This window comes from Carcharodon carcharias, chromosome 24 (assembly GCF_017639515.1).
Source record: "Carcharodon carcharias isolate sCarCar2 chromosome 24, sCarCar2.pri, whole genome shotgun sequence".
NCBI classification, from domain to species: Eukaryota; Metazoa; Chordata; class Chondrichthyes; order Lamniformes; family Lamnidae; genus Carcharodon; species Carcharodon carcharias.
The window spans coordinates 32,073,550-32,090,561 of NC_054490.1; the positions used below are offsets into that span (position 1 = coordinate 32,073,550).

Genomic DNA, 17,012 nt, shown 5'->3' on the forward strand with positions numbered 1-17,012 from the left:
AGGAAGTGAGAGAAGTTTAAGAAGTAATTATTCAGTGAGAGAACAAGTTCAGCCAGACGGAGGAGAGTAGTGGTGGATGGGGATTGTTCGGGCCTCTGTTCGAGGAAGAAGCGAAGAGCCATCAGACCATCCCGGTGGGGGATGGAGGGGTAGAGGGATTGGACGTCCATGATGGAGAAGAGGCAGTTGGGGCCAGGGAACTGGAAACTGTTGATATGATGTAGGGTGCCAGAGGAATCACGGATGTATGTGGGAAGGGACTGGACAAGGGAGAGAGAATGGAGTCAAGATAGCAAGAAATGAGTTCCGTGGGGCAAGAACAGGTTGACACGATCGATCTGCCGGGACAGTCCTGTTTGTGCATTTTGGGTAGGAGGTAGAAGCGGGCCATCCGAGGTTGGGAGACTATGAGGTTGGAAGCTGTGGAAGGAAGATCTCCAGAGGAGATGAGGTCAGTAACAGTCCTGGAAACAATGGCTTGATGTTCAGTGGTAGGGTCATGGTCCAGAGGGAGGTACTATATTGATTTTGATCGAAGAGATGAAAAGAAAATTTAAAACATTAGCTCTTATCTCTCCCGTCTGCCGGAAGAGGCTGGGAGAATTTTATGCTTGTTGGCATAGAGTTAAGTACAATCTTTTTTCCTGTCATCGAGAGTTAAATTTTGCTGGATTGTATTTTAATGTTGGCCTGGATTTCACAGTCAGCAGAAAAGCGAGTGCATTTGCTGCTGACATTGAAGAAAACTGCTCAAAAAGATCTAGAGAACGCTGTGGCATGGATTTCACCTTTCCTCGTCTCAGTGTGAATGTGGCACCAAGTCAAGTGACTCTCCAGGCGGTGGTTCAGGATAAAGCAGCTGTAAACACGCCCACCACTGGTGGAGACCTTAGAATCAAAGGTAGACATGAGGTCAGAATTGGAGGAGTACAACAACCACGAAGGCTCATAAATGCTGCAGGACACATCACAGAAAGGGAGAAATTTAAAAACAAAATGAGGATTAAAAAAAAATGGTGTGTTGTTGGTGCAAGTACAGGTCAGCAAGCACAGGGGCGATGTACTCATGCCAGGTGGAATCCGATTACACAGGATTGCCCTGGGAAAGCCTGTTCAAAATCAGCTGGAAACAAGTAGAGGGTGGAAGATGTTACCTACATGTGCACCAACACATGCAGCTGGCATTTTTATTTTGCAGATTATCAAATTAAATTCCCCAAAGACCTTTAGGTTATAAACATCCTGTTAGAGATATAAATTATTCATGTAGGTCCCAATGTAGGGAAATTGATGTTTAATGATTAGTTTTAGTTTAGATCACACAATCAAAGTCTATCAGTTAGCCTTATGGCATACTATCCTTTTAAACTGTAACCAGTAGGGGACTCCAGAATTTAACATCATGTGACTCTGCTTAGCTTCATTTCAAATAGAAATGCACCATGGAATTTTAGACACAATGAGGTAACTTACTAGTGAGTTAATTGCAGAACAACTGCTGAAGAGGCTCTATTGCACTTCACTCCATGTCACAGAGCCACATTGACTTGCCACCTTCGAGCTTGAATGGGCAAACTTACATGACCTTACATCATAAAACCTTATCAGAACTTGGTGCTATCAGAAAAGGAAGGTTAGAAGGAAAAGAATAACAACAGATGTGTTCTACATTAAGCTAGTTTTAATTTGCAGTGTTTTCAATAAATCAATTACATTGGCTCAATGTATTTTTTTTGTATTAAGAGCTAACTTTTGTAAGTGTGTGACTAGTTTTATAATAGTATAATTTTTTTAGATTTTTATCACTCAAGATTCTGAATAATTGAATGTATAAGGAGACTAAATACTGATTACTGCTATGCACTTATATTTTATACACACTCTGTATAACTTTTAAGTATAATCTATTCTGTAATCATTTGAATTAGTACTCTGCAATCTTTTGTATCAGGCCTACATGTTTTTAAGACTATAAACAACTTTTCCAAATCATCCTTTTGGTTTAAAATGAAAGTAACTAATTCCAATTACCAACAACCACAGAGAGAAAACCATCACCTCGCAGATGGCCTGTAAAGACAGTCACTGATAAAGGTTCTGATTTAATGAGGAACCTGCACCAATTAAGCAGAGTCTGAGACTATGAACTCAAGGTATCATTCATGAGGACAAAACAGCATGTCTCCCCTATCCTAAAGAAATGGCCAAAGGAAGATACCATAAAACATCCTTTTATCTTAGCAAGAGGTTATTCAAATAACAGGAATAAATTTTAATGAGAAGATGGTCCTACAGGTAATTGACATTTTAAAAAACCAATCAGAGAATAGTGAGAAGTGATATCAATTGATGACCATCACAGACTCATCACGCGCCCCTTAAGCCATTTAGAAAATAGCCTAGCCTCATTTTGGCCAATCAGAATACAATAACATCTTTGATCACACTTTGGGTTGTGGCTTGGAAAGAGTTAATAAGCTGCAGTTTTCACTACTAACGTGCGCTGAATTTGAAACTGAAGATTGCTTGTCAGCTAAAAGCAGAAGATAAAGAAGACTCTACGGAAAGAAAGAGAGAGAAGACCCAGTGTCGACCTGTGCCCAAAGCTGAAGCAGGAAGCAAGAACACCTATAAAAGTTGCTGCCCTGCTGTGATAAATATCAACTTATAACTTATTAAAGTTTCCTGAGTTACTTCACTAAATTGTCTCTTGTTGCCTGAATGGTTAAAGCCTCAAAAGAACAAAATTGGAATTTAAGTTCAAAGCACTTACAACTATTATACTATAATAATACTATAACATTCTATATTAATACGATAAAATTACATTAATAGTATATCACCCTATATTAATACTATATAACTCTACATTAATATTTAACACTATATTAATGCTATAACACTATTCATACCATAACACTATTAATATTGTCTCATTATATTAACACATTATACTATTATACTATAATACCATAACACCCTATATTAATGCTATAAAATTATTAACACTATATCACTCTATATTAATACAATATCACCCTACATTAATACTATAACACTTTTTATTAATACTATATAACTCTAATGTTATAACACGATATTAATGCTAAAACGCTGTTCATACCACAATACTCTTGATTAATATTATATCGCTCCATATTAATACTATAACACTATATCACTCTATATTAATACTATAACAGTATATTAATTTATATCACTATATTAATGCTATAACACTATATTAATAAAATATCACCATATTAATACTATAACACCCTATATTAATACTATAACACTCAATATTAATACTATGTCACTCTATATTAATACTGTATAACACTATATTAATGCTATAATACTATTCATACCAAAACACTCTTTATTAATATTATATCACTCCACATTAACAGAGTTACACCACATTAATGCTATAATACTATTCATACTATAACATTCTATATTAATATTATAACACTATATTATTGGCACTGTGACTTACCATTATTCACAGAACAGTGAGCGCTGCTCTCACTGGGAATCTCGCCCTTTATGCTGAGTGGGTGCGCGGGGCTCTGACATCACTATCCGACCTGCGCCCACTAACTTCATTTAAAAGGAGGAAGAGAAAAGGCAGACTCAGAGCCTCAGTGCTCATCATTAATAATAACGAAGTGGCTGATTCCTTCAGGAGACATTTTCAAATCACCATCCCACCATTTATTTTTGTAAATCAGACTTAGTGGGAGAGGGTGACAGCTGGTAATCTTTTCTCCAGAGACTGGGAGCTGGGCAGTGACAACAAACAACCCCCAGATCCTATGTCTCTTCCGCCATCTCTCTGCTTCCTTCTGTCCCTGTTTCCCTCCGGCTCTCCCAGCTCTCTCTCTCTCTCTCTCTCTCCCATATTCACTCTGTTTTCGAGTTTTTTTCCAGGTTTCACGCCCCTCAGTGTACTATGGTGGGAGGAACATAGACAATGGTCTTTCCTCATTGAGCGTTTGTAGTGGCTGCCCCAACCTGTCATGCATCCCTCAGCATGTAGTCCTGCATTCTGGTGCCAGTCTGCAATATGCGGTCATCAACAACACTTTGCAATGGAAGACCAAATTTCGGGCAGCCCAAAGAGTCTGTTTCACCACATTAATAGTACAGAAGCTGTAGTTGATGTTTATCTCAGCGTGCATCCCTGGGAACAGCTCGGAGAGTACAGAACCCTGTGTCACAGAGCTGCTTAGGATGAATTTTGATAAAGGCTTCTTTTCAGACATTCTTACAAAGGCACATTTCAGAAGGAGGTGGGTGACAGTCTCTTCCCCACCACAGCCACCTCGAGAGCAACATGCAGAGGTGGTGAGAGTCTGGATGCGCAGGAAGGATCTGACAGGGACGAGCTATCTCATCAACAGCCAAACTACATCCTGGTGCTAGGTTGGAAGTTCTGGTAATGAGGCATTCTGCCAGATGACTTTGACAACCTGCTCAGGGAACCATCCAACAGGATCTACCATCTCCTTTTCTGCAGGGCCTCGATACCATGTGTGGAACTCTGCCTGATGGACTTTTGCTCAAAGGTGTTTTTCTGTATAAACTTCTCCATGAAGGACAGGTGGTACTGCATGGTCCAACCTGAATGGAACATACCATGGCAACATGAGAGATCCATTCTTTGCAACAACGGGGACAGATAAAACCTCAACACACAGTGACACTTGATGTTTGTGTACTGAGGCTCCATGCATAGCTTGATGCAGGCCAAAACAAAGGTAGCCATCAGGAGGAGGGCGATATTGGGTATGATTTTCCTCCTTTAGAGGTTTGTACACAGTCTCCCTGTGAACGGTCTTTTTTTGATCTAGACAAAGTGGACAATAGCTCGTGTGATCGCAATGCCGCAGGACTGGAGTCCGGGCCCAAACCTGCACCTTGAAGCAACACCGAGAGTACCTCACACTTGATGACCTGGTTCTTACCCACAATTTGACCACAATGGACAGGAAATGTCACTACCACATTCCCAGTTTTTGTTTTACCATGGCTACATGCACCTTCCTGTTTTTAGCATTCGCTCCAGCCTCTCCAAACCATACCTCAAGCACCTTCAGGTAGTCTAACCTGATGGTGAAAAGGGCAAATGATTGCTCAGTCCAGTTTCCAAAGAACATCACCTTGCTCTTGTCCCAGTTGACTTTGGGTTGTGATGCTAGTTCGAACCGGCCACAGATGCTCACCAGTCTGTGCACTGTTTGTGGATCCGAACAGAAGATGGTGATGTTGTCCATGTACAGGGAGGTTTTGACCTGCGCACCTCCAGAACCTGGGATCAGAAGCCCTCTTATGCTCACATCCTTCCTGATGGGTTCGACAAAACATTCAATACAACACACACACAAGACTAGGGGAAGAGGACAGCCCTGCTAGACCCCAGATTTGAACAGAAAGTTTTCTAATTTCCACCCACTGAGTAAAACTGTGCTACTGACAAGGGAGCCAATGGATATAAGGGCTAGAGAAGAAAATAGAGGTCATAATGAGATCACACAAAATCTTATCAAATGGCGGAGCAGGATCGAAGGGCCAAATGGCCTCCTACTGCTCCGAATTTCTATGTTTGTATGAATAATGAAGGAATGATTTAAAGTCGGAGGGTCAGGACTGAGAGAGCACTGTTGTGACCAGCAGTCAGTAAAGGGATGCTGCACTATTGGGGGCTCATTACTGAGGGACCGCTACACTGTCAGAGGGTTAGTACTGTGAGAGCGCTGCACTCTCAGAGGGACAGTACTGAGGGAATGCTGCACTGTCAGAGGGTCAGTACAGAGGGACTGCTAGGCTGTTGCAGCATTAGTACTGAGGAGGGACTGCACTGTTAGAGTGTCAGTGCTGAGGGAGCACTGCCTTGTCAGAGGGTTAGTACTGAGGGAGAACTGCACTCTCAGAAGTTCAGAATTAATGGAGCATTGCACAGTCAGAGGGTCATGACTGAGGGAGCGTATCACTGTCGGAGTGTCAGTACCGAGGGAACGCTGTACTGTCTGAGAGTCAGTATTGAGGGGGTGGTGCACGATTGGAACCTCAGTGCTAAGCCATATGTCATGGGGCTCAATGCTCTATAGTGGGATCATGAGCCAACAATTTCAAATTCAGAGATAAGAGAGATGGCTTTGTCAGCATGGTTTTGTCAGTGGGAGATCATGTCTAACAAATTTGATTGAATTTTTCAACGAGGTGACTAGGAGTGTAGATGAGGGTAATGCAATTGATGTAGTCTACATGGGCTTCAGTAAGGCTTTTGACAAGGTCCCGGATGGGAGACTGGCCAAGAAGGTAAGAGCCCATGGGATCCAAGGCATTTTGGCAAATTGGATCCAAAATTGGCTTAGTGACAGGAGGCAGAGGGTGATGGTCGAAGATTATTTTTGTGACTGAATACCTGTGTTCAGTTGTGTACCACAGGGTTTGTTGCTGGGTGCCTTGCTGATTCCTTGACCTAGCCATGAATGTAGGAGGTATGATCAGTAAGTTCACAGATGATACAAAAATTGGTGGTGTAGCAAATAGTGAGGAGGAAAGCCTTGGATTGCAGGACAATGTAGACAGGCTGGTCAGATGAGCAGAACTGTGACAAATGGAATTTAATCCTGATAAGTGTGAGGTGATGTGTTTTGGGAGAACTAACAAGGCAAGGGAGTACACGATGAATGGTAGGACCCTAGGAAGTACAGAGGATCAGAGAGACCTTGGTGTGCATTTCCAAAGGTCCTTGAAGACAGCAGCACAGGTAGATAAGGTGGTTAAGAAGGCATATGGGATACTTGCCTTTATTACACACCATAGGAAGGATGTGGTTGCACTGGAGATGGTGTAGAGGAGATTTACTAGAATGTTGCCTAGCCTGGAGGGTTTCAGCTATAAAGAAAGACTAGATAGGCTGGGTTTGTTTTCCTTGGAGCAGAGAAGCCTAAGGGGGGACCTGATGGAGGTATACAAAATTATGAGGGGCATAGATAGGGTAAATAGGAAAAAACCTTTCCCCTTATTGGAGGGGTCAATTACCAGGGGGCATAGATTTAAGGAAAGGGGCAGGAGGCTTAGAGGGGATTTGAGGAAAAAAATTTCACCCAGAGAGTGGTTGGTATCTGGAACACACTGCTTACACAATGCTTGAGGGGGAAGTAGAGGCAGGAACCCTCACAGCATTTAAGAAGTATTTAGATGAATATTTGAAACACCATAGCGTACAAGGCTATGGGTCAAGTGCTGGAAAATGGGATTAGAGTAGATAGGGGCTTGATGAGTGGTCTTGACACAATGGGCCAAAGGGCCTCTCTCCATGCTGTAAAACTCTATTGAGACCCACCGAAACACAACCAAAAGCTCGAGGGGGGTGTGATCTTTTCCATCGAATGCAGACGGTGCATTTGGCTTAATATTTCCTCACTATGCTAACCTGATCGTGAATGGATATTATGAGGCATCCAAAACTTCTGAATTCAAAATTAGGCAGGGGACATATTTACAAAGAGTTATTTTTTCTAAGAAGCAGATTGTTTCCATGGACACACCCCTCCCAGTATCAGCTGATAAGCAGCACCCAATCAAATGGAGTGAGTTCACTATCAGAATGCTGCAGGAGTTGGTGTAAGGATATCAGTAACTTACTCAACAAACAGTTCCAAGAAAAGAAGGTGGGAAACATAGAATGATGAAACATAGAAGGCTGCCATTCTGCCCATCATGTGCATGTATGGCTCTTTAAAAGATCAATCCATTTAGTCCGACTTTGCTCCTGTTGCCCTATATCCCTATAAGTGGCTGAGGCCCAAAAACTGATGGGAATGGTACCCCAAAGCTTGCTAAATGGAAATGTTCCAGTTATTCTCATCTCTGTTTACTGTCAATGTAGCTACCTTCAAACCATGCTAACACTCTTTATTATTTCATGGGATGTGTCATCGCTGGCAGGGCCAGCATTTGTTGCCCATCCCTAATTGGCCCTTGAACTGAGTAGCTTGCTGGGCCATTTCAGAGGGCAGTTAAGAGTCAACCACGTTGCTGTGGGTCTGGAGTCACATGTAGGCCAGGCCAGGTAAGGGTGACTGATTTCCTTCCCTTAAGGACATCAATGAACCAGATGGGTTTTCACGTCATTCGATGACAGTTCTCATGGTCACCATTACTGAGACTAACAATGGGGTAGCGGTGTCATGGTATTATCACTGGACTACTAATACAGAGAACCAGGGTAACGCTCTGGGGACCAGAGTTCAAATCCCACCATGGCAGATGGTGGAATTTTAATCAAATAAAAACCTGGAATTAAAAGTCTAATGATGACCCTGAAGCTATTGTCGTAAAAAAACATCTAGTTCACTAATGCGCTTTAGGGAAGGAAATCACCTGGTCTGCCAGTCAGTTGTATCCAACCACTAAAAATGAAAGAAACTGGATGGACCACCTGGCATTGACCTGGGCACTGGAAATGACAACAGCAAATTCAGCTCATCACCACGTACCGCTCCCCAACCCCCCTTATCAGCTGATGAATCAGTACTCCTTCATGTTGAACACTATTTGGAGGAAGCACTGAGAGTGGCGAGGGTGCAGAATAGACTCTGGGTGGGGGACTTCAATGTCCATTACCAAAAGTGGCTAGGTAGCATCACCACAGACCGAGCTGGTCGAGTCCTAAAGGATATAGCTGCTAGGCTGGGTTATGAGGGAACCAACAAGAGGGACAAATATACTTGATCTCATACTTACCAATCTGCCTGCCACTGACACATCTGTCCATGACAGTATCTGTATGAGTGACCACCGCACAGTGGAGGCCAAGTCCCGTTGTTACATTGAGAATACCCTCCATCGTGTTGTCTGGCACTACCATCGTACTAAATGGGATAGATTTCAAACAGATCTAGCAACTCAAGACATGAGGCGCTGAGGGCCATCAGCAGCAGCAGAATTGTACTCGATCACAATCTGTAACCTTATAGCCAGGCATATACCCCACTCTACCATTACCACCAAGCCAGGGGATCAATCCTGGTTTAATGAAGACTGCAGGACAGCATGCCAAGAGCAGCAACAGGCATATGTAAAAATGAGGTGTCAACCTGGTGACGCAACAATACAGGACTACTGGGGAGCCAAACACTAGAAGCAGTAAGTGATGGTCAGAGCCAAGCAATTCCACAACCAATGGATCATTTCCAAGCTCTGCAGTCCTGCCACACCCAGTTGGTGGTGGACAATTAAACAATTACAGGAGGAGGCTCCATAAATATCCCTATCCCCAGCATATCAGAGCAAATGATAAGGCTGAAGCGTTTGCTACAATATTCAGCCATGAGTGCAGAGTGGATGATCCATTTCGGCCTCCTCCAGAGGAGCCCAGCATCACAGATGCCAGCCTTCAGCCAATTCAATTCACTCCACATGATATCAAGAAACGGCTGAAGGCACTGGATAGTGCAAACACTATGGGCCCTGACAATGTTCCGGCAATAGCACTGAGGACTTGTGCTCCAGAACTTGCCATGGCCCTAGCCAAGCTGTTCCAGCACAGCTACAACATTGGCATCTACCCAGCTATGTGGAAAATTGCCCAGGTATGTCCTATACATAAAAAGCAGGATAAATCCAACCCGCACCATCAGTGTACTCTTGATCATCAGTAAAGTAATGAAAGGGGTAATCAACTGTGCTCTCACGTTTCAATTGCTTAGCAATAACCTATTCACTGGCGTTCAGTTTAGGTTCCAACAGGGTCACTCAGCAACTGACCTCAATACAGCTTTGGTTCAAACATGGACAAAAGAGCTGAACTCCCGAGGTGAGGTGAGAGTGACTGCCCTTGAAATCAAGGCAGCATTTGACCGAGTGTGGCAACAAGGAGCCTGAGCAAAACTGGAATCGATGGAAATCAGGGGGGAAACTCTCTACTAGTTAGAATCATACCTAGCATAAAGGATGATGGTTGTTGTGGTCGGAGGTCAATCATCTCAGCTCCAGAACGTCACTGCAGGACTTCCTCATGGTAGTGTCCTCAGCCCAACCATCTTTAGCTGCTTCATCAGTGACCTTCCTTCCATCATGAGGTCAGAAGTGGGGATCTTCACTGATGATTGCACAATGTTCACGACTCCTTAGGTACTGAAGCAATCCATGTGCAATTGCAGCAAGAGCTGGACAATATCCAGGCTTGGGCTAGCAAGTGGCAATTAACATTTGCACCACACAAGCGCCAGGCAGTGACTATCTCCAGCAACAGAGTATGCAATCATTGCCCGTTGAAATTCAATGGTATTACCATCGCTGAACAGCTACAATCAACATGCTGGGGGATTACCATTGACCAGAACTTGAACTGAACTAGCCATATAAATACTGTCGCTACAAGAGCAGGTCAGAGACTAGGAATCCTGCAGCAAGTAACTTACCTCCTGACTCCCCAAACCATGTCCATCTATAAGGTGCAAGTCAAGAGTTTGATGGAATAGTCCCCACTTGTCTGGATGAGTGCAGCTCCCACAACACTCAAGAAATTTGACACCACCTGGGGCAAAGCAGCCCGCTTGATTGGCACCCCTTCCAAAAACATTCACCCCTTGCACCACCAACGAGCAGTGGCATCGGTGTGTACCATCTACAAGATGTACAGCAGGAACTCATCAAGGCTCCTTAGGCAGTGCCTTCCTAACCCACGACGGCTCCTATTTAGAAGGACAAGGGCGGCAGACACATGGGAAGACCGCCACCTGGAAGTTCCTCTCTAAACCACTCACCATCCTGGCTGGGAAATATATTGCCGTTCCTTCATTGTCACAGGGTCAAAATCCTGGAACTCCCTTCCTAACAGCACTGTGGCTGTACCTACACCACATGGATGGCAGCAGTGCAAGAAGGCAGCTGACCACCACCTTCTCAAGTGCAATTAAGGATGGACAATAAATGCTGGCCTAACCAGCAATGCCCACATCCCGTAATTGAGTTCAAAAAACCTTTATATTTGAGAATTATTAAATGAGTTTAAATTGCACCAGCTGCCATGATGGGAATTGAATTCACATCCCCAAAGCATTAGCCAAAAACGTCTGGATGACGATCAAGTGACATTGCCACTGCATCACTGCCTCCCCATAATATATTACCCTCAATCTTGCATGTCAGTAACAATGTTTAATGAGGCTGTCCTAAATTGTAAAGACTCATTGAGCAGTTCCCAGCCCTTTGCCCTGGGTCTGTGTTTGCTGTCGAGCCAGTGACTGGCCGGCTAGGTCCTGGGATCTTCACTCCCTTGGCCGAAGTATGTTTCTCTGTTACCCTGTATTAATCCCAAACTCATTCCACAATCCCACTCTGTCTTTAGCCCTACATTAATACCAAATTCATTCCACAGTCGCACTCTCTTACCACAGTCCTGTATCAATCCCAAACTAATCCCACTGTTTCACTCTCTCATCATGGCTCCACATCAATCCCAAACTCTTTCCACAGTCCCACTCTCTCACCTTAATCCAGTATTAATCCCAAACTAATCCCACTGTTCCACTCGCTCACCATAGTCCTGCAACAATCCCACAATAATTCCATGACCCCATTCTTTGTCCCTGTTTTGATCTCCTAGATCTATCCCACTTAGCACAATGGTAGTGCCCCACAATACCATGTGTTCTCCATTTTAATTTCCCGTACCTAGGTTGATGACCTAAAGTCTCCCAATTTTATTCTAATGTTTCTATAGCCAATTTGGTACAACTGAGTGTCTTACAAGGTCACTTCAGAGGACAGTCATAAGTCAAGAACATTGCTATGGATCTGGAGTCAGGGATAGATGAGACCCGGTAAGGACGTTAGATTTTCTTCCCTAAAGGATATGAGTGAACCAGCTGGATTTTTACTAGAATATGGTGATTTCAAGGCTGTCATGACTGATACCAGCTTTTCACTATAGAATATCTTAATTACTTCAATTTCAATTTGCAAACATGCTGCTCTGCTGCTGCAGTGCAATAATATGCTGCATTGTCAAAGTGTCCTCACTGCAGGAGTGCAGCACAGTCATAGGGGTTGTACCATCTCCTCATGATATGTTACCCCCAATCTCATTTTCAGAGACCATGTTTAATGAGGCTGCCTTAAACTGTAAAGTTTCACACAAAACATTTAAAAAAGGAATTCTGACACCCTTACCAGGTGTGGCCTATCTGTGACTCCAGACCCAGGCATTTGATTTGGTGCCACATCAAAGGTTATTACGGAAAATAAAAGCTCATGGTGTAGGCAGTAACATGTTACCATGGATAGAAGACAATCTAGTTAATAGGAAACAGAGGGTAGGCATAACTGGATCTTTTTCTGGCTGGTAGGATGTGATGAGTGCATGCCTCAACCTTTTACAATTTATATAAATTACTTGGATGAAGGGACTAAAGGTTGTTGCTAAATTTGCTGATCAAACAAAGATAGATAGGAAAGTAAGTTGCGAAGTGGGAATAAGGAGGCTACAAAGGTACATACATAGGTTAAGTGAGTGAATAGAGATCTGGCAAGTGGAGTATAATGTGGGCAAATGTGAAATTGTCCATTTTGGCAGGAAGAATAAAAATGAAGCTTGTGATCTAAATGATGAGAGATTGCAGAGCTCTGAGATTCAGAGGGATCTGGGTGTCCTAGTGCATGAGTCACTAAAGGCATTACAGGCATAGCCAGTAATTAGGAAAGCTAATATTATTAAAAAAAAAACTGCGGATGCTGGAAATCCAAAACAAAAACAGAATTACCTGGAAGAGCTCAGCAGGTCTGGCAGCATCGGCGGAGAAGAAAAGAGTTGACGTTTCGAGTCCTCATGACCCTTCGACAGAACTAGGCAAATCCCAGGAAGGGGTGAAATATAAGCTGGTTTAAGGTGGTGGGGGGGTGGGGTTGGGTGGGGGGAGAGAAGTGGAGAGGGTTGGTGTGGTTGTAGGCAAAAGCAGTGATAGAAGCAGATCATCAAAAGATGTCACAGACAGCAAAACAAAAGAACACATAGGTGTCGAAGTTGGTGATATTATCTAAACAAATGTGCTAATTAAGAATGGATGGTAGGGCACTCAAGGTATAGCTCTAGTGGGGGTGGGGGGAGCATAAAAGATTTAAAAATATTTTAAAATAATGGAAATAGGTGGGAAAAAAAAAAATCTTCTTCCTTAACCGAGGTTTTCCACCCACGGTCGTTGACAGGGCCCTCAACCGTGTCCGGCCCATCTCCCGCGCATCCACCCTCACGCCTTCTCCTCCCTCCCAGAAACATGATAGGGTCCCCCTTGTCCTCACTTATCACCCCACCAGCCTCCGCATTCAAAGGATCATCCTCTGCCATTTCCGCCAACTCCAGCATGATGCCACTACCAAACACATCTTCCCTTCACCCCCACTGTCGGCATTCCGTAGGGATCATTCCCTCCGGGACACCCTGGTCCACTCCTCCATCACCCCCTACTCCCCAACCCCCACCTATAGCACCACTCCATGCCCACGCAAAAGATGCAACACCTGCCCCTTCACTTCCTCTCTCCTCACCGTCCAAGGGCCCAAACACTCCTTTCAAGTGAAGCAACATTTCACTTGCATTTCTCCCAACTTAGTCTACTGCATTCGTTGCTCCCAATGCGGTCTCCTCTACATTGGAGAGACCAAACGTAAACTAGGCGACCGCTTTGCAGAACACCTGCGGTCTGTCCGCAAGAATGACCCAAACCTCCATGTCGCTTGCCATTTCAACACTCCACCCTGCTCTCTTGCCCACATGGCTGTCCTTGGCTTGCTGCATTGTTCCAGTGAAGCCCAACGCAAACTGGAGGAACAACACCTCATCTTCCGACTAGGCACTTTACAGCCTTCCGGACTGAATATTGAATTCAATAACTTTAGGTCATGACCTCCCCCCTCCATCCCCACCCCCTTTCTGTTTCTTCCCCCTTCCTTTTGTTTTTTTCCAATAAATTATATAGATTTTTTTTTCCCACCTATTTCCATTATTTTAACATATTTTTAAATCTTTTATGCTCCCCCCACCCCCACTAGAGCTATACCTTGAGTGCCCTACCATCCATTCTTAATTAGCACATTCGTTTAGATAATATCACCAACTTCGACACCTATGTGTTCTTTTGTTTTGCTGTATGTGACATCTTTTGATGATCTGCTTCTATCACTGCTTTTGCCTACAACCACACCACCCCCCTCCACTTTTCTCCCCCCACCCAACCCCATCCCCCCACCACCTTAAACCAGCTTATATTTCACCCCTTCCTGGGATTCGCCTAGTCCTGTCAAAGGGTCATGAGGACTCGAAACGTCAACTCTTTTCTTCTCCGCCAATATATTATTGTTTATTACGAGGGGAATTGAATATAAAATTAGGGAGGGTATGCTTCAGTTGTACGGAAGACTGGTGAGACCACATCTGGAGTACTGTATACAGTATTGGTCTCCTTATTTAAGGAAGAATGTAAATGTATTAGAAGCAGTTCAGAGAGAGTTTACTACTCTAATACCAAGAATGGGCGGATTATCTTATGAGGAAAGGCTGGACAGGCTAGGCTTGTATTTATTGGTTTAGAATCGTAAAAGGCGACTTGATTGAAATATGCAAGATCCTGAGGGGTCTTGACAGGGTGGATATGTGAATGATGCTTCCTGTTGTGGAAGAATCTAGAACTAGAGGTCACTGTTTAAAAATAAAGGGTCACCCATTTAAGACAAAGATTTTTTTTCTTTCAATGGGCACTGATTCTTTTGAACTCCCTTCCTCAAAAGGCAGTGGAAGCAGAGTCTTTGAATATTTTTAAGGTAGAGGTAGATAGATTCTTGTTTAACAAGGGGGTGAAATGTTTTCCAGGGTAGGCAGGAGGCTACAACCAGATTAGCCATGATCTTATTAAATGGTGGAGCAGGTTCGAGGGGTTGAGTGGCCTACTGCTGCTCCTAATTTGTATGTCAATATGAGGCAGTGCAGCCATGCCCTGGGATCAGTACTTTGGAAGTGCTGCACTGTCGGAGGATCAGTACTGAGGTACAGCTACACTGTCAGTGGGTCAGTACTGAGGGTGTGCTGCACTCTCTGAGGGGCAGTACCGAAAGTGTGCTTGACTGTTGTGGGGTCACAACAGACCTCCGTGCTGTCCTAAGATCAATACTGAGGGAGCACTGCAATGTCAGAGGGACAGTATTGATGGAGTGCTGCACTGCTGAAATGGCAGTACTGGAAAAGCATTCCACTGTCAGAGGGTCAATGCTGAGGGCCCTCTGCAGTGTTGGTAGAATAGTATTGAGTGAGTGCTGCACCACTGGAGTGTCGGTACTGACGGAGTCCAACAGTATTGTATGTATTGTTTGGAGGTGGTTTGGCACTGTCGGAGGGTCAGTGCTGATGGAGTGCTGTAAAGTGTGGGAATAATGAGGGAGTGATGCACTGTCGGAGGGTCACTATTGAGGAAATGCTGCTCTATTGGAGGGTTAGTACTGAGGGAATGCTGCATTGTCAGACAGTACTGAGGAAATCTTGCACTGATGGAGGGTTATTACTGAGGGAGTGCTGAATTGTCTCAGGAGCCATACTGAGGGAATGCTGCACTGTGAGGGGCATTAATGAGTGAGACTTGTGCTGTTGAAGGGGAATTACTAAGGGAGCAGTGCACTGTCAGAGGGGGAGTACTGACAGAGGACAGCATTGTTGGAGGTGCAGTCATGAGGGAGTCTTGCACTGTTGAAGAACTAATACTGAGGAAGTGCTGCACAATTGAAGGGGCAGTACTGAGGGAGTGAAAGAGGTAAAGGTAGAGCTCAGTGTCCTCAGTGTACTTGTGAAAGCTAATGCATTGTCTTTAGATGATGTCACCAAGGGGCAGCATTTAGATGAGAAATAGGGAAGGGTCAAGGATACCAGGAGTAATGGTGCAGGTGCAGGAAGGGAAGCCATTGCAAGTGATTCTCTGGCTGTGATGAGCTAAATAAGAATGGAACCATGTGAGGGTATGCAGCCCCACCCAGCTGGATGGCAGTGGAAAGGCATTGGAGGAGGATGGTGCAGTTAATCATGTCAAAGCTGCTGACAGGTAGAGAAGGATGAGAACGGAAAGTTTGTCTTTGTTGCTGCCATATAGAATGTCGTTTTTAACTTTAATAAGAGCTTGTTTTGGTAGCGTGGCAGGGTGGAAACCTGATTGGAGGGTTTCAGAGATGACGTTCCTGGAAAGATGGGATTTGAGAAGCAACAGCACATTAAATCACTTTAGAGAGGAAAAGGAAGCTTGGAGATTGGTTAATAGTTTGCAAGGACTTTAGGGTCGAGGGTAACTGTTTTGAGGAGAGGTGATAATGGAAGATTTAAAGGAGAGAGGGACAACACCTGAAGAGAGCGAGAGTGATTTACACTACTAGCAAACATGAGGACTAAGAAGAGAAGTTGAGTGATTAGCAGTTTAATGGAAATAGGATCGAGTGAACAGGAAGTGGGTCTCATGGATGAGCTGATCCCAGAGAGTACATGAGGTGAGATCGGAGAGAAATCAGGGAAAGATGAAAGTTCAGGACTAGGATAGGAAGGCACATTAAAGAAAGTTTAGCCTGGTGGGCTAGTGGAAGGTGGTGATTCAGTAGGGACAGCTGATCAGATTGTCACAACCTTAGTGACAAAGAGGTCCATGAGCTTCTAGCACTTGTTGTTAGAGGTGAGGGTGGAGGACCCTTGGAAAAGGGGCTTGCAGTGGAGAAAATAAGCTGGGGTTCACCCTCAGCAGTGTCCTGATCACTCGTGGCTATCACAGCACTGACTGGGATACTGACCACTCCCTGGTATGTAGCATCGTCAGGCTTCAGCCAAGAAAACTATACCACTCTGAAAAGGAGATTGTTCTTGGATGAACACCGGCCGTGCCAATGGTCCCAAAAAGACCCAGGAGTTCCTCAACAACCTCGATCAGGCTCTTTCAGACAACAGTGCCCAAGGCCAGAGTGCAGTGTCA

At 44.2% G+C, this 17,012-nt stretch overlaps 1 protein-coding gene across 23 annotated transcripts in view; it reads right to left on the reverse strand.

The window, feature by feature from the left end:
• LOC121269361 (NACHT, LRR and PYD domains-containing protein 3-like) overlaps positions 1 to 17,012 on the reverse strand; it is a 72,491-nt gene that overhangs the window by 45,159 nt on the left and 10,320 nt on the right. For 4 of the 23 annotated variants that reach the window (XR_005941341.1, XM_041173930.1, XM_041173916.1 and 1 more), the window contains 3 exons: positions 8,764 to 8,891; positions 5,169 to 5,352; positions 789 to 888 (listed from right to left, as the gene is read on the reverse strand). The exons of 12 other annotated variants lie outside the window; for them this stretch is intronic. Coding sequence is in view for 8 of the 11 variants with exons in the window: in XM_041173930.1 (XP_041029864.1) it covers positions 789 to 888; positions 5,169 to 5,352; positions 8,764 to 8,891 (412 nt within the window). In the remaining 3 variants the exon portion in view is untranslated. Of the gene's footprint in view, positions 1 to 788; positions 889 to 3,502; positions 3,521 to 5,168; positions 5,353 to 8,763; positions 8,892 to 17,012 lie in introns of those variants that run through there. 7 more of the 23 variants (XM_041173921.1, XM_041173938.1, XM_041173920.1 and 4 more) reach the window with 5 other exon arrangements.